At 38.8% G+C, this 23,882-nt stretch overlaps 1 protein-coding gene and 1 long non-coding RNA gene across 4 annotated transcripts in view; both read right to left on the reverse strand.

Annotated features, from left to right (window-relative positions):
* The window catches only part of fli1 (Fli-1 proto-oncogene, ETS transcription factor), a 33,553-nt gene extending 16,828 nt beyond the window's left edge, over window positions 1–16,725 (reverse strand). Inside the window, exons 1-5 of one of the 3 annotated variants that reach the window (XM_082182241.1) lie at window positions 16,564–16,725; window positions 14,150–14,264; window positions 5,285–5,496; window positions 4,989–5,140; window positions 3,725–3,928 (exon numbers count right to left, since the gene is read on the reverse strand). In XM_082182241.1, coding sequence (XP_082038367.1) covers window positions 3,725–3,928; window positions 4,989–5,140; window positions 5,285–5,496; window positions 14,150–14,221 — 640 coding nt within the window. In that variant the 5' untranslated portion in view covers window positions 14,222–14,264; window positions 16,564–16,725. Of the gene's footprint in view, window positions 1–3,724; window positions 3,929–4,988; window positions 5,141–5,284; window positions 5,497–9,506; window positions 10,476–14,149; window positions 14,265–16,563 lie in introns of those variants that run through there. The other 2 variants (XM_082182242.1, XM_082182243.1) reach the window with 2 other exon arrangements.
* LOC309507881 lies at window positions 8,971–9,500 on the reverse strand. Its single transcript, XR_014209276.1, has 2 exons — window positions 9,084–9,500; window positions 8,971–9,053 (listed from the first exon to the last, which is right to left on the reverse strand). It is a non-coding gene; the product is annotated as an uncharacterized lncRNA (long non-coding RNA).
* Window positions 16,726–23,882: the final 7,157 nt, after the last annotated feature.

A 23,882-nucleotide genomic window follows, 5' to 3' on the forward strand; every position in this document is an offset into this window, starting at 1 on the left:
CAGATATCATCACCATTGAGCTTCAGCATCACCAAACACAATGCATATTGCACATCAAACACAGAGCATATTCACCAGATCTGCATCTTCGGCTGGTTATGATGCATGTGTGTGTGTGTGTGTGTGTGTGTGTGTGTGTGTGTGTGTGTGTGTGTGTGTGTGTGTGTGTGTGTGTGTGTGTGTGTGTGTGTGTGTTGTATGAGTCAGAGTTTGCCTGCAGTTTGACCAGAGGCGGTGCCCGACCCTGCCCTGCTCCGCTGTGTATAGACTTAATAACACACAGGAATGTTAATCAGACTCACCACAGCATCTACATACGTGTATGAAACCATTACACTGCGGACTGTCACATTCGCGGACAGCGGGGAGCGGAAACACGCAGCAGGCCGAGGGAAACAGGGTGTGTGTGCGTGCGTTTGCGGATCCAGACCGAGTGTGTGAGCAGAACCAGAGAGCTTTATTGTGGAGGGCTGTGATTGTGTTTGTTTGTGTTACAAGAGGAACATGATCATCTCTGGTTTCAGCCCCGGGGCTCAAAAGAAAGTTAAACATATGGTCCTACATACATGTACACACATTCCCACATGTAAACTACATAACACATGGTACTCTTAAAGGGATAGGTCACCAAAAAATGAACATTCTGTCATCATTTACTCTCTGACCTGTATATATTTTGAAGAATGTTTCAACTCTTAATGGTAAAAGACTGTAAAAATGATTTCTGTGAAGTTGCCTTATTCTATACGATGAGAACTGTAATATATCCAATGAGACACAGTGTTAAATGAACAGTTTTTGGAAGTGAAAAAGAACAAGTCATCTTATAATTTACAGCGAACAAAAACACAAACTGACATACATTTTCTGTGTATTTTTACAGTAAAGCAGCCACATCTTCCTTTTTACTATTTACCATGAATATCAGATTATGTGAGTTTGTATTGTTCTTCTCTGGAACACAAAAGGAATATTTTCGAGGGGATACTGTTTAGTTTTTTTTTCCATACAGAAGTCAATGGGGTCCAATGGGTTGCTTAGGGGAACACTGACATCAATTGTATTTTATATCTTTTTGTGTTCAGAAAAAAAAAAAAAAAAACAGGTTTGGAATGAAATGAGGGGGAGTAAATGATGACAGAATTTTAAATTTGGGGGATGAACTAACCCTTATAAAGTCACAAACAGGTAAAAGCAACTCAAATATCTTTTGGCGGAGAGCAAGTATAGCCTCTGGTAGATGGGACAAGACCATCTCTCTTATTATTATTTGATTTTCACTCGGGACGCCTTCCAAGGCAATACAAATGGTGGAGTGGAGGATTACGAACTTTTTCTTCTGTTTCCAAAACACACAGGCTAAATCAAAGAAACAGCAGAAGGCAGATCCACAATGCCCGGCGCGTAAGCTCTGGCTCAGTCCCGAGGCAATCGTCCCTAATGAAAACTCAAAAACCCAGTTCTCAAAAAAAAAAAAAACACCTGACAGCTCGCAGACAGGCCGGGATCTGCCCTACAACTCACAATGGCTCTCTGTTAAACTGCGAGTCTGTATGCAGGCCCACAGCCTGGCCACCAGCACAAAACCGTTGACACCCACGGAATAAAGTTCCCATTACCTCACAGCAGAATCCATCACTGTTTTTTAAGGGCCGTTTTTAAGCACTCGGCCCTGTTGGGACTCCACCCACCTCAGAGGCGAGCTGCTGTCATAATGTTTGGACGGGCCAGCTGCTCTCACCATCCCAGCAAACTGCATCTAAACGCGGCCCTTCAGAGAACGCGTAGCTTCTGTTTACCGACGCAGTTCTCGTGCAAACAAAGCCACGATCCCCGCACAGATGCGGCGTATCCTCCCGACATCTCGCTTATAGATGGCACTGAAGTATTCAAGTGGATGAGTGGACTTAGTTTTCGCCAAAGCCACGGGATTCTTGCCAAAGAAACGAAGGGAAATAACATAAGAAATCCCTTGGAAGAGAAATGGGGCAAGATGCCTCTGTTGTAAATTAGGGATAAACTTTCCCGTGCAACAGCGTGCATGCATGGGCCTCGTCTCCTGAGGCCATGCACCTGGGCTTCATCTCTCGAAGTCTGAGGCCCAAAGCACTCAGGGGGAGATGCTCGGGATGGGATGCTTGCTGAAATTCATAATCACTGCGACTCTGCCAAACCAAATGCGTCCAGTAAAAGTCAAGCAGGTGGAGCGAGACAGGAGCTCTCCCTACTAAAACGCTCATGTGGAATAAAAGCGAGCGTAATGTGCAAACTATCTTATAAAATATTGTTGTTAACTTGATCTCAGTGTGGTTTGAGTGACTGTGCCACGGCGTGGTCAAAAACAATGACAGCAACCATGTGGAATAAACTAGACCACTTTGGCTCCATCTGTCGCATGGATAGTCATGCATTAAACAGTTACAATCACTTCCAAACTTTTTACTGTTGTGGTACAATTAATACAAGCTTTTTCAAACTAGTTTGGAAACAATTTATTGGTCAGTTGCTTGGCACTTCATAAATAGTCATAAACAAAATATAAACGCTGCTCTAAAAAGGCTTTGGAGTGATGTTCAGTGAAATTGCAATTAATCTGGTTTTGTTTTGTTTAGTTATTAATGCAATCTGTCACCAAAGATAGTCAGACCATTTCAAGTAGTGTGAGATTTTAAAAAAATTACAAAAGCTGTCACTGGGGCAGTACCCTTTCAAAAGGTACAGTTTTGTTCCTTATTTACCCCTAAAGGGTGCATATTAGTACCTTAAAGGCACATGTTAGGGGCACTGGAGGAACATTTTCATAGTTCCTTTAACTACTGGTGGAAGTACCGGCGTTTTTTGGGATGCAGGAACTGGGAACGATTTTAGGAACACCTTTTTTAGGAAGTGTACGATGATTTTTAAAAAGCAGTGTAAACACAGTTTATTCCCTACGGTATACATTTACTCCACACACACATGGAAAACAGCGATAGATGGGCCGATGTCGAAGTCCAGGCACTTCTCAACCTTTACCCTACGGAGGAAGTTCAACGCAACTTTGAAGGGACCAAGCGAAACATGATAATGTATTTCTGCTCAGCTAGTGCCATCGGTCATCAACCACACGGCAAACGCTATAATACTTGTTTCCTATACCGTTTACTTTCTTTGTTTAACAGTTCTATCCAATAGCATATTAGATAGGACTGTTAAAAATATCGTAAACTAATGAAGACGGAGAATTGTGTGCTCTGGCGACCTCAGCGCCGTCAAAATAAAAGTCCCGCACAACATCCAGGGCTGCGTTTTCCAAAAGCATTGTGAGCCTAAGTTGGTCGTAGAGACCATTAGTGGCGATTGTTCTACGATCAACTTAGGCTTATGATACTTCACATCACTGTTCCTACTGTCAGTGTGAATGCAACCAGGAAAATGGCACTAGGGGAACATTTAGTTCTCTGGCGAACGCCCTAGTGGTTAGTTCCCATAACTAGAGCAAAATTCCCTATTATTCCCTACAATTTTTGAAATGGTACAACCATTTTATTTTATTTTTTTCTGACAACAATATTATAATATTGTGGTTGAGATATGTTGCAATATACATATTGACATCATAAAGCAAGCCATAGAATAAAACAAGTTAACACAAGGCACACAAACCCACTAAGAGAAATGCAGCAAAAGTGAAAGACCCAAACTAGCCAATCTCAATCGAATACAATAAACCGGGTGGACTTACTTTCCCTGAGGTAATTGAGATGTGAGAGCAGGACCTCCGTGTTATAAACGCTGGTAAGTCTCAGGAAGTCCTCTTTGCTCATCTTGCAAAGCTCTTTTCCATCTGTGTTGTGGAACATGGCTGTGTCGATCTCCTGAAGACCATACTCTTTAATGGCCCAGTCTAACCATTGCCGCACATGGTCCGGAGACCAGAGAGAAGGGTCTGAAATGACAAACACAAAATAAAGCCACAAATTAGCTGGAGACTCAAGGTTTAGATATAGCTTACAAGCAGCTTTCATTGGTTTCCGTGTGAAAAGACAGTAACTGTTTTAAAGCGAGCACTAAAGCAGAGTCTTGTTGTACAGAAACATTTTCAGATAAACTAAGTAATAATTTCTGCAACATTAGTGGCACCAAACAGAAATGCAAAAGTTATGACTCCAAACATCCAAAGGTCATGCATCATTATCTTATTTTCTCCAGATATAACAATCATTGGGATTATAAAGAAAATCAATCACAATCTCAAGAAAACAAGAACATAATAATAATAATAATAATAATAATAATAATATCAATAATGCATGGCCACTGCTGGCTTCCTTATGTTTGGAAACATAATGTCAGTTTGGTGCAACTTACACACCTTTAATAGAACTGAACATTTAATATTCAACTATTTTATTTTAATATCTTTTTGGAATTAATGTTACACCCCTGATGCAGCATTCAATATTTTGTGTATTTATGTTGACTAGGGTTGTAACAATATATCATGTCACAATATATTGCAATACAAAATTTGCAACAAAATGTATCGTGGATAGTTCACTCAAAATAAAAATTCCTGTGTGAGGAAAAAATAATAATATAATGTATAATAGTGCAATGGGGGAATATTTGTGGGTCTTGATAATGCCAAATGTCTGTTACCAGTAAAAAGTGGCCTACATTAGTTTAAATATATCTAGTCAATGATAGAGTGCAAGCATATTCGTCTAAAATAATAGTGTATTTTCAGCTTCAGGATCATGAATATTGTTATTCTGGTGTCTCTATTGTCCTGTGCTTTGGATTTCAGCTCCAAGTCCAAGCCTGTTCATTTACACACACAATGTAAAACCAAATTTAGCATTTTAAATCAATAGTACATGTTTTGTTAACCTTTTAAGTCTTGGAGTCTCAAAATAATATCATATCGTGAGTTCAGTATCGTGATATGTATCGAATCGTGACATGAGGGTATCGTTACACCCCTAATGCTGACGAACAATGAATACCTGCTGGGACGATAACTCTTCTCTCATTGGTTGTCATGTTTGGAGGCGGAGCACACTTCTCATCCATGTAGCCAGTATAGTTCATCTGAGATGTGTCGGTCCCACCCACCATTTTATTGCATTTACCCACACTACAGTCCACCGGGGACTCTCTGCCAGGGTGAGAGAGAGAGAGAGAGAGAGAGAGAGAGAGAGAGAGAGAGAGAGAGAGAGAGAGAGGTTATAGCTTACTGATGCTCATCTCAGACAGAACAACTCTCACAAACACAGAATAGTGGTCTTAACAAATGAGGCACCTGGATCCGTTGATGTGGTCATATTCTCGTTTGACATTAACTCGCACAGGCTGGCTGATCCACTCCTGCTGGGGAGGAATAGGGTTGATCTTGTGTGTCTGAGCGTAATCCTGTGTGCCGGACGCAGTCATATCTGTCTTGGGTAAAGGAGCAGCAGAAGCGTATGGAGGCTCAAACAGAGACTGGTCTTCACTCACCACTGACAGCGCCTCCTGGAGGATTGTAGAGCCAAAGCTATATCACTGTTTCTCATTAAAGCACATGACAAATGACTTCCAGTTCATCGTGTGTAATCAAGCAACACACATTTCTAAATTGTTTCTTGCTGAAGGGCATTAGAAACACAGATGCTGAGTGCAAATGAAGCAGTGCAATTGATTGCTTTCATATATTTAATATGTGAAGTCAACATGAAACACAGTTGTACTTTATTTGACATAAAGTATGACAAACTGACATATTCAATAAAAAAAAATAAAAAAAAAATGTAAAAAAGGACCACTGGGCATTGATGGGATTGTGAAGAGTAGGAATTACATACCAGACTGAAGTCAGGTGTTTAAAGGGGAGGAGTTCAAAAAAAAAAGAAAAAAAAGAGGGATTTGTAATGTCATGTTTCAGAAATGGAGAAATTTATTGTGTTTTGATCAAATATTGTTTTCTTGGAATAATGTGCACCATGAATTGTGGACACTTAAATCAGGAATGTGGATTGGAAAAGTAAACAAGGTCGCATATTTTGATTTCATGTTGACCACAGTTTTATGGGTGAATAGAAATAAAATAACCACAGTAATAATAATAAAAATAATAATAAAATTCAGCCATTTACTTCAGAGTTATCATTAAAAAAAAACACAACCGAAAAACTTAACATTGACTTTTAAACCTTTTGTTTTCGGGAAGAATTTTAAAATGTGACTTTCAATAAGCAGAAGATGTCTTGCTCATGACTCATATGAGAGACGGAACAGAGGCAAGGTCACTTCTACATTTGCTCTCGTTGCAGGCGCTCAGCTGGGGTGATGTAGTTTTATTAAAGAAAACAAACGCGGCAGACAGGCTCCTCTGGAGAGATCCGCGTCTACACGTGCACGTGATCGTCTCCATTCACTTTTCACTCAAAGCTTTCTTTCAGTTTTATGAAGACTATCTCCAATCAGTCGCCTAGATTTCCCTCTGTTATTTCAGTCACAAACACCTGCAAAACTCTTAACTTTCACTGAACTTTACACTCAAAAAATGTGAAAATTCACCATTAAAAAAACACATTTAGGCTAAAAGAGTCTGACATATGCACTGCATTGTAGAATCAGAGGCTGATTTTGGAGATTAAGGCTTTGATACTGTTCGATAACAAAATAATGCTTTTAATGAAACATTCATCCCATAAAGCATGTATGCTTTACAATTAACCATTCCGTCTCTGGCTAAGGGGATCTTGGGACACTCTATCAGCAGTTATTAATTTTCCCTCTTTGTTTTTTTCGAACTTTGCTGACAGTCGTCATCAATTTGATCAGTGTCCCGCGGACAGTATCGGGGCGACCCACAGCAGCAGGCCGGTGGCATGATAAGTATGGCAGAGTTAAGGAATGCCTTCATGCTGCCAGATAAGGCCAGAGCTGCTATTATGACTGTTACACGTTACTTACACGCAGACATATCAGCCTCCACCATATAATTCATGATTGGCAGTCAGTCTTTCCCAAGATTACAGAGGGCTGTAAAAATAGGAAAATCTAATTCCACACTCACGCTCGTACATACGTACAGACAGGCCTGTCAAAAGGCGAAATTCCTTCATCTCTGTGAAATCGAGTGCTAAGCAATGGTCAGCGCACAAGTGCAAGCTTCTTCTGACAATGAGGTTAAAATACTCACAAAGGTGCCAATTTCCTTGAGCCATAAATTGGCCGTGTCTGCACGGCTCGCTCAAACCATCCAGAACCACAGGGTTACACTGGTTCGGTGTTGTAGATTTATAGTGAGCCGTATTATATTAGAAGTTATCTCGAGAAAAAGCTATTTTGAACATTTGCATATGAGAAATTGAACAGCCACAATCATCACTGCTTGTCCCACAAGATGCGTCATTAGGTTGGGATGTGCAGACACATTAAAAGCACAGTGCTATTTTATACAGAGGCCATTCCTGTCTTTTGTTTAAGGAGGAAGAGGAAACCTGACAGGAAACCAGATTGTGTGGAGCAGGAAATACCCATGGATTGAGACACCCTCCTCATTGTCGACTAAAGCGAACAGTTAAAAATCAATCAAGAGAGCTATCGGAGTCAAATTCCAAAGGACTAACACACAAATTCATGCTAAAGAAGATGCAATTATAAAAACGAATAATTGATGACTACATTTCAAGATAATTACAGGTCACACATTATATTAGTTGTATTTTATACACTATGTACTTTCATTTAAAGTCGAAAGGTTGGGGTTAGTGTTATGGTTAGTGTCATTGCAAGACTTCAATTAAATATGTTGTGTATATATATATATATATATATATGAGGGTTGTTCATGCAATGATTTGACACTGAAGACTGGAGTATGAAAATTCAGCTTTGCATCAGATAAATAAATTATATTTTTAAGTATATTACAGGAAAAAACATTATTTTAAATCAATAATATTACTGTTTTTCTGTATTTTTGATCTTGATGAGCATAAGAGACTTCTTTCAAAAACCTTAAAAATAGTAATGTTTCCAAACTTTTGACCAGTGATATATATATATATATATATATATATATATATATATATATATATATGTATATATATATATATATATATATATATATATATATATATATATATATATAAACTTACATAGAATTAGTGTTCATCAGAACTTATTAGCATGTTATTATTTCCAAAGATAAGTAGCTACAATTTTAAAGTACATAGAAATTAATTATATGTTGAAATTGTTGTAATAATAATAATAATATTAATAATAATAATAATAATAATAATAATAATACGCTATTTTAACAAGTAATGGCAACAATTATCATACAATAACATACACTTTTCTCAATGCTATACAATTTACAACAATAATTGTATGCCTTTTGAACTATAAGGCTGCATTAAAATCATCCTCCATCTGTCCTCAGTCACCCCACTGCAATCGAAACAGTTATTTAACATGATACAATCTAAAACAAGCATAATGTGTACGGCCCCAAACATATACCACACCCAAAACCACTTATATGACCGCAAAAAAAAGGAGTGTTTGAATGTGCAGCCCTCCCCTCCAGAGGAGAGTCAACAATTAATCAGTGATCATTACCTTATTTGATGCTCATACCATTTTAATTCAAATACTGATAGTTGTTTTTAATCAGAGATTGTATATGGGGATTATTCATTTAAAAAATATACAAATATAAAAATGCATGCTAGATTATTCTAAATATCGAAATGCACAGAGCAGCGGCGTGGACCACACATCACTTATTATTCCAAGTAGAGCGCAAGGTTTTTTTGTTGTTGTTGTTGTTGTTGTTTTTTTTTTTTTTTACTTTGTGGACTGTAGTCTTTGTGTAAACACAACCCATTCAAGAGCGCATTATAGCAATTATTATCAATTATCAGAAGAAGGGAATGAACGTGGAGTAATATTTTACTGTGGGTGGGCTCGGCTTTTGAACTATATGAATGGTTGGAAAACCTCGGCACGGTGCCACTCCAATTGCGCAGCCACATCTCCAGCCTAAAGCTTTATGATTTATATAAACCACTGCACTGCATTCACACACACACACACACACACACACACACACACACACACACACACACACACACACACACGCACCACGATATACTGAAAACTCAAAGCAGCCTGGTCGAGCACCGGACGTTCGCTATTCTAATCTTTAAAACGAAACTTAGGCTATGATTTTTTTCTTTTCTTTTTTCTTGACGAAACATCTTTACTCCATCACAAACAGCCCGTGCGTTTTGACGAGCGTCCAAGAGTGCGCGTCGAGTCCGTCTGAACGCTCGTATCCTCCGCTACAGTTTTCAACTTTCAACAAAGTTTCGACGAAAAGGAAAAGGAAACTTGGAGAGAGAGAGAGAGAGAGAGAGGGAGAGAGAGAGAAGAGGAAAAGCGCAACTCATAGCGGCTGAAAAGTCCCAGACTACAAGCTCCCAAACTCTGTCCATCTCAGAAAGATCCCTCTCCTCCGCTCTTACCTTAATAGTTCCGTCCATTTTGCGCAATTTTCAGTGGAGCCCGACAATATTCCAAACATGACACGCGTCTGAATTAATTCCAGCCCCGATATGTGGCGGAGAGACAGAGACAGTTTCGCCGGATGGTTTTTTTCCTCTAAATTTGGGAAGTGAAGTCACTGCGCTTGAGAAGGAAGCCGTGCGTGCGTGTGTGTGTGTGTGTGTGTGTCACTGGCCCTGCCTTCATTACGGCACAGAAAGCAGGATATTTGTCCCGCGAAGATAAGACACCAAAACAATAGTGTTTCTTTCCTTTACATGTTTTTGCCTGGAAATATTTACAGAATGCATGCCAGCTCTTTACGTTTGTTGCGCTTTTTCCAACATTAAAATAGACATCGATTTGGTAGAAACACTGTATGTTAAAGAAAATAATTAACAATAAAACTCTAAAAAGAAAAAAATATAAACACTAAGCTGATAGAAAAAAATATTATAATAAAAATATTAACTTTATAAATCTTTTGACCATTAATGCAGATGGTTATTGTCATACAGGTTCGAATGCATAACGGGATAATATTATGGTCGTAATTCCGCTATAAACGAAAATGCGAGTTGGATGTACCCATGTGAAGTGAAGAATGTCTGTCCGAACTTCTTTCGCTGCTAATATGGGTTTCCATTAATAAAAGCGAAGCCCGCAGCGTCGAGTCTGTCTGCTCCACACGTGTGCGCGCTTCTGAATGCACACGCATAGCATTTCTCCAGAAACACTGGCTGTATATGGATCATATAGAGAGGCTGATACCTCTCGAGTGCTTGCTGTTCAACATTTCTCCAAATCAATAGCACATGGCCTCACTTTTTTTTTTTTTTTATGTCTTCATGTGCAATGAGGGGAACAGTCTCTATTCTAGACAATATTTATACAGTAAATATTTACTTTCGTTCAGGAAAAGATTGAAATACGCATTATTTATCACGATTTAAACATATATTGTGTCAAAAATTATAAAAAAATAAAAAAAATGCTGGGTTGTTTCAACCCATGTTTAGGTCAAATATGGACAAAACCCAACGGTTGGGTTTAAATTTGGAAAATAATTAAATAAATAAATAAACCAACCGTTGGGTTTAACAGATTAAAACATTTAAACCAACCATTGGGTTAAAAACATTTTTAAAAATCAAACCAACCAACCAAAAAAGAGAGAAAAAAGAAAAGAAAAAGTAAACCAACGGATGGGGTTGTCCACATGTGACCCAAATATGTTAAAACAACCCAGCGGTTTTTTTTTTTTTTTTTTTTTTTTTTGTAGGCTATACCTTTCTCTAAAAAAAATTTTTTTACTTTTTTTTTTATAACGTATTACCGAGCACACTCTGGACGCGCAGCCAGACCCCCGGATCCTGAGACCCCCTGACCGAGAGGGCCAAGCCTCGGGGAGCGAGACTGAGTCTGCGCCGGCTGACTTGCACTGTTTGCGACATGGGGGTCTGGGAGGGGGTCGGGGGGCGGGGAGGCCCCCTCGAGAGCTCCACATCTGGATCCTGCTAGGGGTCAAGGCTTCTCCTGCCTGAGGCCTGCGCAGTAATTAACGGAGACACCTTGTTTAACCATTTCGAGTCTGTGCCTCTCTCCTGCACAAAACAACCCTGATTTTTCTTTTATTCAAATAAACGGTGTTGGCATATATTTATCAATTTCTGTGTTCTGCATTCTTGATTGAGTGGGGGATATAAGACAAGTAGAGGGATCTGACAAAGCAGAAGGAGATTAATTTGGTTTAAGTCGGAACTAACCTTACATAGGCTATTATGGTTGAGTAATGCAGATTTGGATCATCATATCAGGTTTTGGGATGTGTATGCGCGTTGTAGTGGAAGGGTGGACATCATTTTCACAGAGCGTGGGACTTGATAGCTGAAACATATGTTTCCCTAGAGGGGCCGCTTAGACTCCACAATTCTTTTAATTAAAACACCATTATCTCTGAGCGCATGACGAGACGGAGATCTGGCGGAGAGGGGTCACTAATGACAGTATAATTATGTTTTATGGTCTCTATTTCGATTATTATAAATGAGACGTCTCTTTACTCGAAGCTAAACTATATATCAGATAAATAGCGAACACAGTCGTTTCATTCAAAGTTACGAACCGCGTTTGTAGTGAGCTAACATTTTGTAGATCGTTTGATGAGGACAGTCTTATCGTGCTCTAGAAATCCACAATTTAGACATCATCTGCTTATCTAAACCATGGTTCTTTCCAGATACAGTGTGTTTTCAACTTTCAAGATGTAATGATAACAAGTCCAAAATAAATTATTTTTTATTTATGGAGCAAACATATCCAAGAGGTGCATCATTAAACCTAAAATAAAATAAAAATCAGTCTCTTTTCCCGCGTGGCACTTGCCCAGGTCATTATGAGTCCAGCGGTAACAAACATTTTGGAAGGCCAATAAACAAATGCATGTTGGTTTATGTAGTGAGCCACAGAACATCTGGCTCGACGCTTGTGCTTGACAGCCAGGCATTTCTCCCAACCACGACCTGTGGGAAGCCAGTGGCCCAACGCTACTGGAAAAACCCTGAAGTGCCTGAGTAAGACTAACCAAGTGAGGCCAGAGGCTTCCTCTGGTGGTAAACGGACTTTCGACCATACAATTACATAACTAAAGGTTGATCTACAAGTAGCCAATATACCATATCTGTCTATCTATCTATCTATCTTACGATTTTTAGACAAATATTCGACACATAGTACCGGTAATAGAGTGGTGCTTCTCAGGTTGCTCGAGACCGTCACGAGCCCATTTTCCTCTTACGCGCTGAGAATGACACGCACATCGAAAAAATAGAGACTGCAGCACACAACACCAAACTGTCTGGCCTCCAGCCCCGGGCCATAATTAATTTGAGATTTATTTTTATTGGAAAGCTCCAGTCTCGCCCGGCCTTAACCAAACAAAAACCTTAACCCATGGCTTCGCCTGAATGAGGCTGAATATTTCTCTGAAACTTGCCTTTCTTGAGGCGTGCTGAGGTAAATCCATTTCCCGCTCAAATTCTGCCCAGCAGCAACAACATTCAAAATTCTGAGCGTTTAACTGGCTGACCCTTTTCACAGACTGTGGTGACGCGTTTTAACGGTCATAAATCATAAATCCTGCAAAGTTTATACATATATATTTATTTATTTATTATTTTTTTAAGTATGTAGCCTACATTTATAACACTACTTTGTATTATATTACCTTTGCTGCATCAAATGACAAAAAAAAAAAAAAAAATTAGTTAATGCTGCTGAGGGTGCTCAGTCTCTCTCTATTTCCCCCCCCTCTTTTTGAAAGTTGTGAAAAGTTTTTATTTTGCTATTTGAGCAAATGGGAACACTTTTTAACATAGTCTCTCATTCACCGCTATAGAAGTTTCCCAAACTACGACTTCCGCTTCTGAGAAACCCGGAAATGTGAAGGAAATGGGTTACTTCTGGAACACATTTGTTAAATATTTGTCAATTTTGACCAAAACAAAAACTTAGTTTTGGTTTTGTGAGAAGACTGTCTTAACACAGACACTTGTTCACTTGTTAAAAAATAAGAATAAATGCTAAATGAAAAAAATACAAACATAAAATAATAATAATAATCTTCTCAAATACTCTTTCTTGCTCCATTTAATTGTTGTTTGTACGCAGCCCAACTCCACAGCCATGCACTGTACTATTTATTATTCAGTCTGTGGAGAGAAAGCTGGATTTCAAAGAGAAGGTTTTCCCTCAACATTCCTGCGCTGCTAATGTCTCGAAACAAATCGAGGACTGTTCGTGGGACTGTGAAACGCAGCCCTCTGTGGAGGAACACAAACTATAGCGTCTGCATGAAAAGCTCCCTTATGCAGGGGGGCAATAAGTCTCCATAACATAACAACTCGGCTCTGGAAAGTATGCTGATTGTAAAGATATAATGAATGACTTTAGCAGGCACAATACTTCATTTTCATGGCTCTGTCTGTATGCTGTGCACTAAGCCTTCTGATACATTAAAGTTATTGCTGTGGCACTTTGCCATAAATAACCATCAAAATATGCCAATTTCAGCCTCTAAAACAATGAACAGTGATAATACCCTTCATAGAGAGGTTTAACCATGTTTGTATCAGAAAGAGAGCAATTCAGTAGAAGTGGGCATAATCAATGTCAGTCTGAATGTGTTCAGTGGCTTATACAGTGGACTCAAACCCATCAGAGATTCCTTAAACAGCTCGAGTTTGAATAATAAATGGAAACTTCCCTGCTTGGTCGAACCTAGTTCATGCAAAAACAGATGTCTGCCATTTGCAATGTTTACATTCTTTAAAAGCATGTAGAGAGAGGAAAAAAGGGCACCATGTCAAATGCAATAATGTACAATATAAGTAACATTTTTGAAAGTCACTTGGCTTGTCCCTTCATTCAATGTTCAGATCAAGTTAGAGAGATGTGTTGTAAACAAATGAACCCAGTCGTCAAACTAAACGTTCATTTTATGGCAAATATGACGAGGGGTGAATCTGCGTTTTTACAAACCATTTTACGTCAGTCATCATCACCATGCAACTTGTAAGAGGAAAAAGGCAATTTAGAAGTTCCAGTGTGTTTCCTCCAACATTACCTGCTCGTAGTGACGATGTTGTCTTACCTTGACGTAAGACGAAGTGTCGGGGACGGTCTGAAACATTTTCATTGGACAGAGAGCCCGGAAATGTGTGATGTTCACTTCACGGCCCCTTCAAAAAACAAGTCCACATGTCATCTTAGAGGAAACTAGAGTTTGTCCAGTGCAAATCTAACAAATGAACAAATACAACAAGTCTATAATAATAATAATAATAATAATAATAATTAGACAAAAAGCCCATTTGTGCCTAAATTCTGACTTAATTCTGATCCCCACACCAAGAAAATTGTCTTAAGGTCTAAAAATTAACTTGATTAGTCTACTGAAATTCATTCATTATAGTCATTCATTAGTTCCTATCTCTCACAAATCTGCACTTATTTCATTTATTTCTCTGAATTAAACGAATTCTCCTCCACAAGCATATTTTTCCTTTAGCTAAGCCATTTCCTCTCAAAATTGATTTGCGTCTCAGATTCTAAGAAATACATTTCTTCATCCACTACAGAGATGTTTTCATAGGCCTAGATAAAACTCATGCATCTGCATTTTCTGTATACCTGCATCGGGTATAAATGGTAAAATCATTTGCAACGCAGCAGTTATTGTGTATATTTGGGCACCTTGTTTCCAGCCCGTAAAACCACATCCAGCCAATCTAAACAGAGAGGTCAGATCTGGTTCATGAGCTTATGAGAGGCAAGACTGGAGCACAGTGAAACAGAGCTGCATTTATTCCTTTAAGAATTGTAGCTTTTACCTTTCATCCCTCCAGAGGTTCAAAACATTTTTTTTATTTTTTATTAACTAAACAAGCCTCTGTTTCATGAAGTAGGCTATTTTGGCTAAGGTGGCAGTGAAGCCATCATTAATAATAATAATAATAATAATAGGCTAATAATAATAATAATAATAATAATGACTTTTTTTTTGCATCGTTATAAATATATAAACAATGTATCCGTTTAATCTATATCATGCTTTTTCTTTTCTTTCCCGTTCTTCTTTCGTTTTTGATAGTGTTTATATATGTGTTATATGAGATAAGTCAATTAGTGCAGTATATAGGCCCAGCCCCTTCACTTCCACAGCAGACACACATTGAAACACTTTTCGTTTTAATAAGTGTAGCTTACAGAGTCTCGGGTGAAAGGGCACCTCGGGGACGGTGTCTTTTGCCTTTCCCTCGGCGTGCAATTACAGAGCAGACTGGCACTAGAATTATTCAACATTCCTCAGCAGTTCAGCAACACAATCAAAATAACCGATGGCCATATCAGAACACAAGAGAAATAACGCAAACCTTAAAATTAAAAAGAGTATTTATCCTTCTTTAGAGGCTTTAATTATTTAATGGTGATTTTGTTTGAATAATAACACGGTGATGAGTTGCATCGGTAGCCTATAATAATAAATACAATTTTTTTTTTTTTTTGCCCTTTCTTGATAACCAGGTTAGGTCACTTTCCCGAACCATCAGTGTAAAAAACAGTCATTATTTTATATTCACTCATTGCGTATATTCATCAGCTGTTTCAATCCACTAAACTTATTAAAGTCATTAATGTATTTCTGTTTTTCAGAGCGTCAAAGCGACTTTCTTCATCAACCGTAATTTAAAGTAGGCTAATTAAAATTTATGACTGCAGGTTGTCACTTTGTATTTACGAAAAAAAAAGGCGAAAATTCACCTTGTATTTTAAGTTCTAGTTGTAATTTCATAGCTTACACTTGACTACTGAAACAACATTTCTTTGAAATCAATTTGTGCATAAAGCATCAATGCCACGGGTTTACACATTTTACAGTTCAAATGATGCAACAATAAACGAAATATGCAACACGATAATTATGGAAATTAAAATGCATTCGTCAGTTGCCTGTCATCGCGATAAGAAACGAGATGTTGACATTTCGATACCTGAACATACTGACCGTAATGAATAAATCAGGAGTCTTATAATTCGCTCGATTTATATTCGCAGCGTCAGACCCCGGGCTCCTGCGGGCGAGGGCTGGGCTCGCCTCATAAACTTTCCCAAATGCATCCAATTTCTAAACGGTAAAAGAGCATAGAATTCCGCATCTGTGGCCAATTAAGTGACTGGAGGCTCAACAGGACTGTTAAGTAACTGCATCGTCTCTCCCCCGAAGAGCGTCTAGTGTTGCATTTAAAGCGTGTGCTTGTTATCCATCAAATAGCTTTTCTCTCGACTGTCAACACATTGGAAAAGAGCAAAGAAGCGACAAAACAAAATGCACAAGGAATTCAAAATAAAAAAGTAGCTCCACGTGCATGTGTTTTTATTCAAGACCACTGCAGAGCGACTGAACTACTGCGGGTCAAACTAAATACAGAAAGAACACAAGCTCAGCTTCTGAACCTCAAACACCGCGTACAAACTCACCTGTCTGGACTCTGTCTCTCGGTAACTTTGAACTCGTTTCCAGTCTTAAATAATTAGTCCCGTCTATGAGAAAGTGATTGTCATGGATACGTGTGAGTAATGTTGAGGAGGAGAGGAGGGATGTATGAATGGGGAAAGAGAGATGGGAGAGAGGCGGCTCGCTGACCAATGAGAAAGCGCGAGCTCACCCCTGCACATCCACTGAACCGTGAAATAAGGGAAATCTGACTGAAATGAGCGCAAGACCATAAAAGAGAAGAAGGAGAGAGAGAGAGAGAGGGGGGAAAGCGTTAAGCTTACTGGAGGACATCCGAATATCTTCTGCAGACATAGGCCTATATTAACATTTAAAAACATTCGAAGTTTTCAAATTTCATTCATTCAATACATTTGCTGATTCAGTTACGGAGCCCCTAAGGGACATAGTGAAGGAAAAAACATGAGATGGAGGGAAAAAAATATTTGTCAATGCTTTTGAGTTCCCTCGCAAATGTTTTGCTTTCCCCGAGAAACTTGAGCTTTGTGAAAGAACGCAACAACATTGACTTATTATTTTTCCCATCTCATATTTATTTCCCCCACCACAATGTCCCTTTAGGTGCTCCGTACTATTTATTTCACACCATTTAAAAAAAAAAAACTTTATAATAAAAAAATACATAACATTTTTATGTTTGAGCTTCGTGATATTTTTTTTACAAGACAAAAAAAAAAAGCATTTAAAATAATAAACAGCGTGTATGTTTTGGCTAATGCGATATGTTTAGTTTATTCTTTTTTTAACGATGTCTCCCAGAATCCCCGTCTGTCTCGTGAGGATCATGTCCCATCCACGCGTCACCCGTAAGCGTCTCTTTCCTGTTAGGTTGACCCTGTTCACTTCACTAACTCCATTTCCTCCACCAGAAAACTCAGCGGCAGGTTTACAGTGGGGAAATCTACTGATACGTGACGTTTGAATATCAGCAGGGAACCAAACACTTAATATAGACCCCTCATTGATCTGAACTGAGGGCAGTTCTCACATTAGGCCTGACAGTTTTTAAAAGCTGTTGATTTGAAAGCTTGATGACACTTATCATCGTTACAAGAGTTAGATTTAAGCATATAGGCTACTGAGTAGTTTACAAATTAACAACACTTAATATGTAGCCAGATATTGTGGAGTTGCTTGTGGTTGCACTATTTGGTTACACTTTATTTTAAGGTGTCATTGTTACAGTGTTATTATATATTTAAGTACTGGGCAATATTAATTAGCATTACTATAGGGTTAGGGTTTGGTTTAGGGTTAGTTGCATCTAATTATGCATCATTTACTGTTATTACTATGATAAGTACATGTAACATGTAACACCGACACTAAATAAAGTGTTACCCTTTATTTTAAGGGGACGTTGTTACGTTGTATGTATAAGTAATATTAATTTAATACATGTACTTACAATAGGGTTAGGGTTTGGTTTAGGGTTAGTTAATTATGCATCATTTATTGTTATTACTATAGTAATAAGTAAATGTAGTAACGTGTAATGTCACCTTAAAATAAAGTGTTACCATGCAAATTGCTTGCTTTTGTAAACAATTATTACACAATGTAAATATATATTGCATAAGGATTATACGTGTTGTTGCTAAAGGATTTTTGTAATAATTTAGTTTGAGCTCATGGTCCCAAAACTAGATTGTTACTAATAACTAACTAGTAATAAAATAGTATAAAAAAAAGAAAAAAAAAGAAGTTTTTCCCATGAGTCTAAATTTACCTGACTGATTTAGGTAGACCCGTAAACTCTGAGATAAACAGCATTTGGAATAGCACGCCACGTTCTCGTAAGATCACATACATTCTTTTGAACAATAGCAGGAAATTGCCACCTCAGCCAGACGGGAAACATATCTGAAGGCAACCGTCACTTTACTTGCAGTATCTGACTGTCATTTACAACATGTAAAATGCTAAATTCTTGCAATCTTTAACCAACATAGAAAAGTTTTATTTTCTTCACCTCTATATGCAGTATTATTTATTTATTTATTTATTTCTCAATATATCCTGTCTAAGTAACTCCTGGAATTTTACAGATGTCGGGATTGAGAACACATCAATGGCTGGATGACGCACTTCCATCCAAATGCCTTATGACAGGAGTAAAGAACAATAAACATTGCTAGTGTTAGTTCTCAGAAAATGTTTGTTTTTTCCATTCCATTGTCTTGTTGCTTTAAAACCGTTACTGTAGCTACAAATATTAAGATCAGCAATACGGAACAGGAATATAAATGTTAAAGGAATGAAAATACAAAGATATTCAAACAACTGTTCTCAATAGAAATGGCCTATGTCTTCTCTTGACAAACTTAGACCGTTTACACAACACCATTTTCAACTAAAAACTGAAAACTTTTTCTGTATTTTGGTTATTTATTTACACAACAACGGCATTTTGGGGGCCTGAAAATGCAAACTTTTGAAAACGGATTTCAAAGAGCAAGTTTTTGAAGACTATACTTCTGTCAGGACCATTATCGTCAAATACGATTGACAATTAGCATACAGTTTGGATTGGCGGTATGGTTCTATACTGGGCGAGAACTCCCTGCACATCCATGCAGCCTAGCATGAATAATAGCAGGGAGAACAGCAATAACCCCCCAAAACAAAACCATATGCCAATATCCCCCAAACCCAACTGCTTTTGCAGTTACCTGAGTGAGCCAAGGCAATAAGCATGTTGCCAATACCTGAAAAGCTTGAGCAACAGCATGTTACCAACAATACCGGAAAGCCTTAAGCAACAAGTATGTTGCCCTTACCTGGATGACCTAAATGAGGATGTCGCCAATACCCGCATCAGCCATGGCAACACGCATGTTGTCAATACCCGAGATGCTTAAGCAGTAAACATGCATATTGCCATGAATGACATGCCGTCTGAAATGAAGAAGTGAAAACTGAGATATCAAAATTAATCAGATGCTTGCTTGTGGTTGTATATCTGCAGTCTAAATCCAGTTTCTTTTGAGAGACGCTTGTAAGCTATAGATGAGAGATGGAGATTTCCTTTTCAATGATCCTTTTCATTAGAAATACGTCACAATACTGAGTAATGTTGGTGAAAACTTCCAGTTTACGCAGAATTAAGCAACATGTCATTAATACAGCTGGACGGTTTAATGCAACAAGCGTGATTCTGATACATATTTAAGCACAAATATGTAGGTTTGCAAAAACTGCATACACTGACACCTGTCAATGATGTCATGCACTTGTTATACTTGCTTGTAGTTTATTTCTGTAGAAACCAATATTTATTTATTTAAAAAATAAAATAAAATTACACACTACCTCGAACCTGACTGAGGCTGATAGAATGGTTAATACATCCTGATGTTAGCGTCATATGTTGAGCACTGCAGATCCAATCTTATGGGGGAAGCATCACCCCAGCTGGAGCAAGCAAGGACACATTGCAACAAGCGTGTTGCTGTAGCCAATTTAAAAATTGTATGGGATCTATTGGGGGAAGCTTACACCCCTAGCGGCAGCAAAATCTGATACAACAAGCATGTTGCATAATCACGGAACTAATGCTAAAACTAGTGTAGTTTGGTTGGGGAAGCATACAGTACACCATGCAGCACTAGCTCAGACTAGCGACAACACAATCTGATACAACCATCATGTTTGTATAACCATAGGACTATTATTAAAACTAGTGCAGTTTGGCAGGCGACGCATAAACCCTGTAGCTCTGAGTCAGATGCAGTTAGCAGCTAAGCTATGAATACAGTGTGCTTCCTCAGTCATGAACATGATTTCTGCTCCCTTCGTACTGATTCCATCTACGATGTTGTTAGTGGTGAATAACAGACCTCTGCGTTGAATGTACCTACTGTGTATTTTGCATAAGTATGTTACCGATAATCTAGATAGCTTTAGCCACAAGCATGTGCTAACTTTAACACAGCATGTTGCAATAATCAGATATAATAAAGAACAAGCATTTTTCCAATGCAACCAGATAAGCCTAAAACAACGCTTGATTACCACAGCATGTTGCTTCGGACAGTATGTGCTATGAAGTTATTGTTATTGTTACTTAGAAGCCTAAGTAACAAGCATATATTTGATAACATTTGCGCTAGCAACCACCATAAAGTACTGATAGCAATGTTGCTGAATGACAGCATATTGCTGATACCTGATAAGCTTAGCACAGCATGTGATAATGACACCAGATATAAGCCTAAAACACAGCTATGCTCCAAATAACGACTGGGCTAAATAACCTTAAAGGTGGGTACAATGGTGTTTCATGTATTCAGAGTTGTTTACAGTGTTAAAGAGATGGATTCTCATGCTAAACATGACCAAAGTTTAAAAAAAATATTTTGGACGAATAACAGAGAATTTCTGTGCCGAAAACCTTACTTCCGGGTTGGTACAAGTTTCAGCTGTTTTTTTCCGATCGTGGATCTAATGACGTAGACGAGAGTGGAACTCCTTATATGAGCATTTCTCTCATAAAAGCGCGCCCGCGCACACGTCGACCAGAGGAGAGCGAGACCGCGCACATCAACGTGCTTCAACAGGAAATCATCGGCAGCGCTGCATAGGATTTGTTCAAGAATGTCTCCAAAAAAGTGTGTTTTTGGATGTGAGGGAAAGCTTACCGTGTTCAGCTTCCCAAATAACCCAGCGTTACAGGAACAGTGGATGCAGTTTGTTTTTCCGGGGCAGCAACGGAGTGTAGCAAGTGCGGTTGTGTGTTCTGGTCATAGCGCGCTCGGAAAGAGAATCGGAAAGCTGTATTTTTCTTTAATAAATATGATAAAACTAAAGACTTTTTGGAGATATGAAGGATGCACTACTACTCTATAGGTACTCAAGATTAACATGAGATTAGGTGAAACTGTGTATGTTATGTACCCTTTAAAAGTAAAAAAAAAAAAAACATGTTCCCAATAGCAACTAACAGCTTTTAGAGCAAGCAGTGACAACAGATAAGTAACACACATTGCCAATATGATCGCATAAGCCTAGGAAGAGCATTTTTATGAAAACGACTAGATAAGCCCAACCACACGGATAGCATTAGCAACAAGCATGTTGCCAATACTGCGTTAGCTTTTAGCAATGAGCATTAAAAAGGAACTTAGCTTAGCTCCGTGAAGACTTTCAGAGATGAATGGAGAGTGAACCACGTCGAGTCCTGTTGTAAATAAGCAGCGATGCAGACTGAGGTCACTTTCAATCAGGCAGCTTATGATCAGTGCGGCGAATCTCATGTTCAAGTTCACGAACTTAAATGAATCTGAGGTGAAATCCTTGTGGGAAACGAAATCCTCTCGCTAAATTCCCAATTGTACAATTCCTTGTGAGATGATGCGGTTTGCCTGCCGAATTTCGCCATTTAATTAGCTCCTGAGAAACGCGATAGCTGCTGGTAATACTGAAGGAGCTTATATATGTATACAGTGATAGGCGTCGTATTCTTATTGGTAGACGTGGATCAGCTGAGAGTCAGCTGATGCGAGCTTGACTAACGTGACCTGCCGATACGCTTGATCGTTATCATGTAAATTACAAAAACGTGAATTCATGAAAACGGTGACAACATGCTCATGCATATTAAGTGTTCAGTCTTAAGGCCATTGCACACTGAGTCCGAAATTTTCGTATGCGTTTTTTCGTGTTCGTCAGCCTTAAAATTCGTCACGCACAGAAACCTTGCACACTGAGTCCGATGCGTATTTATTAAACCTTTGCAGAAAAAAACGCAAAAAATACAAAATGGATTCGTCAAGGGTAGCAGTGAGGATGATTTAGTTGCCCTCTTTCTTCTTAAAAAGAGAAAAAGAAAGGAAATATTGGGTCCACCCAATAGGCCTACTGAGATTGCGCCGAGAGGAAGGAGAGTTTCACCTCCTTATCAAGGAGTTGCGAAATTATCCCGAGCGATTCAAAATTTACCTCAGAATGTCAGTGGAACAGTTTGATGCTTTGCTAGCGATCCTGGAGCCACATATTAAAAAGAAGACCACCAATTTCCGTGAACCAATCGATCCTGAACAGAGACTGGCAGTATGTCTAAGGTATGGGCGCGCGCGCGCACACACACAGACACACACACACACACACACACATACGCAGACGGCCGGCGGAAGCGCTGGGCAGACAGAACAGCTGTATACAGGTTATATTTTATACCCAAATAATACATGATTAGTGATCGAATTGGCTGCTAAATCCATTGTGGATTTTGTCGTTCGCTTACACGGTGGCTCTGAATTGTGAAAAAAACTCTCAAAATACTGGCTGTGGATGCGAAAAACGCAGAAAATCGAACCCGATCCGAATTTTTTTATTACGGACGAAAGTTTCGTAGACAGTGTGCAAGCGTGATTCACATAACGTGAGGGCGAATTTTTTTTTTAACGTGCGAAAATTTCGGATGCGAATTTCCAGCCCGTTCTCATCCCAAGGCGTCATATATTGACGCTTTTGACATTTCGTCTACATCGAACGCACATGGCACCCTTTAGCGTCAATATGAGACGCAGATAGAAATGGGCCAGAAGGCGCCTCCTAGCGGTCTAACCCTATCCCTACACTACACCTAAACCTACCCATCACCGAACAAAGCTCTGTGCGTCTCATATTGACGCTAAAGGGTGCCATGTGCGTTCGATGTAGACGAAATGTCAAAAGCGTCAGTATTATGACGCCCAAGGATGAGAATGCGTTGGAATTTCGGACTCAGTGTGCAATGGCCTTTAGCGTAGTGTTTCTTTACAAAGTGACATCGCCATCTACTGGCCTGGCAGAAGAGTACAGCGATTTTCGTCGTTTCCGTGTGTACAGGGATCATTCTGACAAAGTTGTCATCTGTACGCAAAACTTTTCAAAAATGCAAAGGAAAACCTTTTCCATTTTAAGTACATCATTGTCATGTAAACATACCCTAAATGTCCCAAACCTAGTGGTACATTTGAACTCTTTCCCATTTACAGAAATTTCTGGCTGTCTGTGTTTTCACTGTTATAGGGTAGGGGGCGCTATTACACATCTTCTGAAAGAGTACTGAATCTCCTGATCAAAAGAAATGTGAAGAATAAGCAGAAACAAGCGATATCATATGTAAGCAGATGCATATGTAAAATAACACGATCATCAACATTAAATAGCATATAAATCAAAACTGCCTAATGTTACTGAAGGAAATGTTGACCCAGGACGAGCTTCAGGACTGTGAAGCTTTGAGGGTGTTGATGGACTCGATCTACTCCATCTGTTTTCTGATCATCGTTCTGAA

The sequence above is a fragment of the Leuciscus leuciscus genome (genome assembly GCF_965113295.1).
Source record: "Leuciscus leuciscus genome assembly, chromosome: 10".
NCBI classification, from domain to species: domain Eukaryota; kingdom Metazoa; phylum Chordata; class Actinopteri; order Cypriniformes; family Leuciscidae; genus Leuciscus; species Leuciscus leuciscus.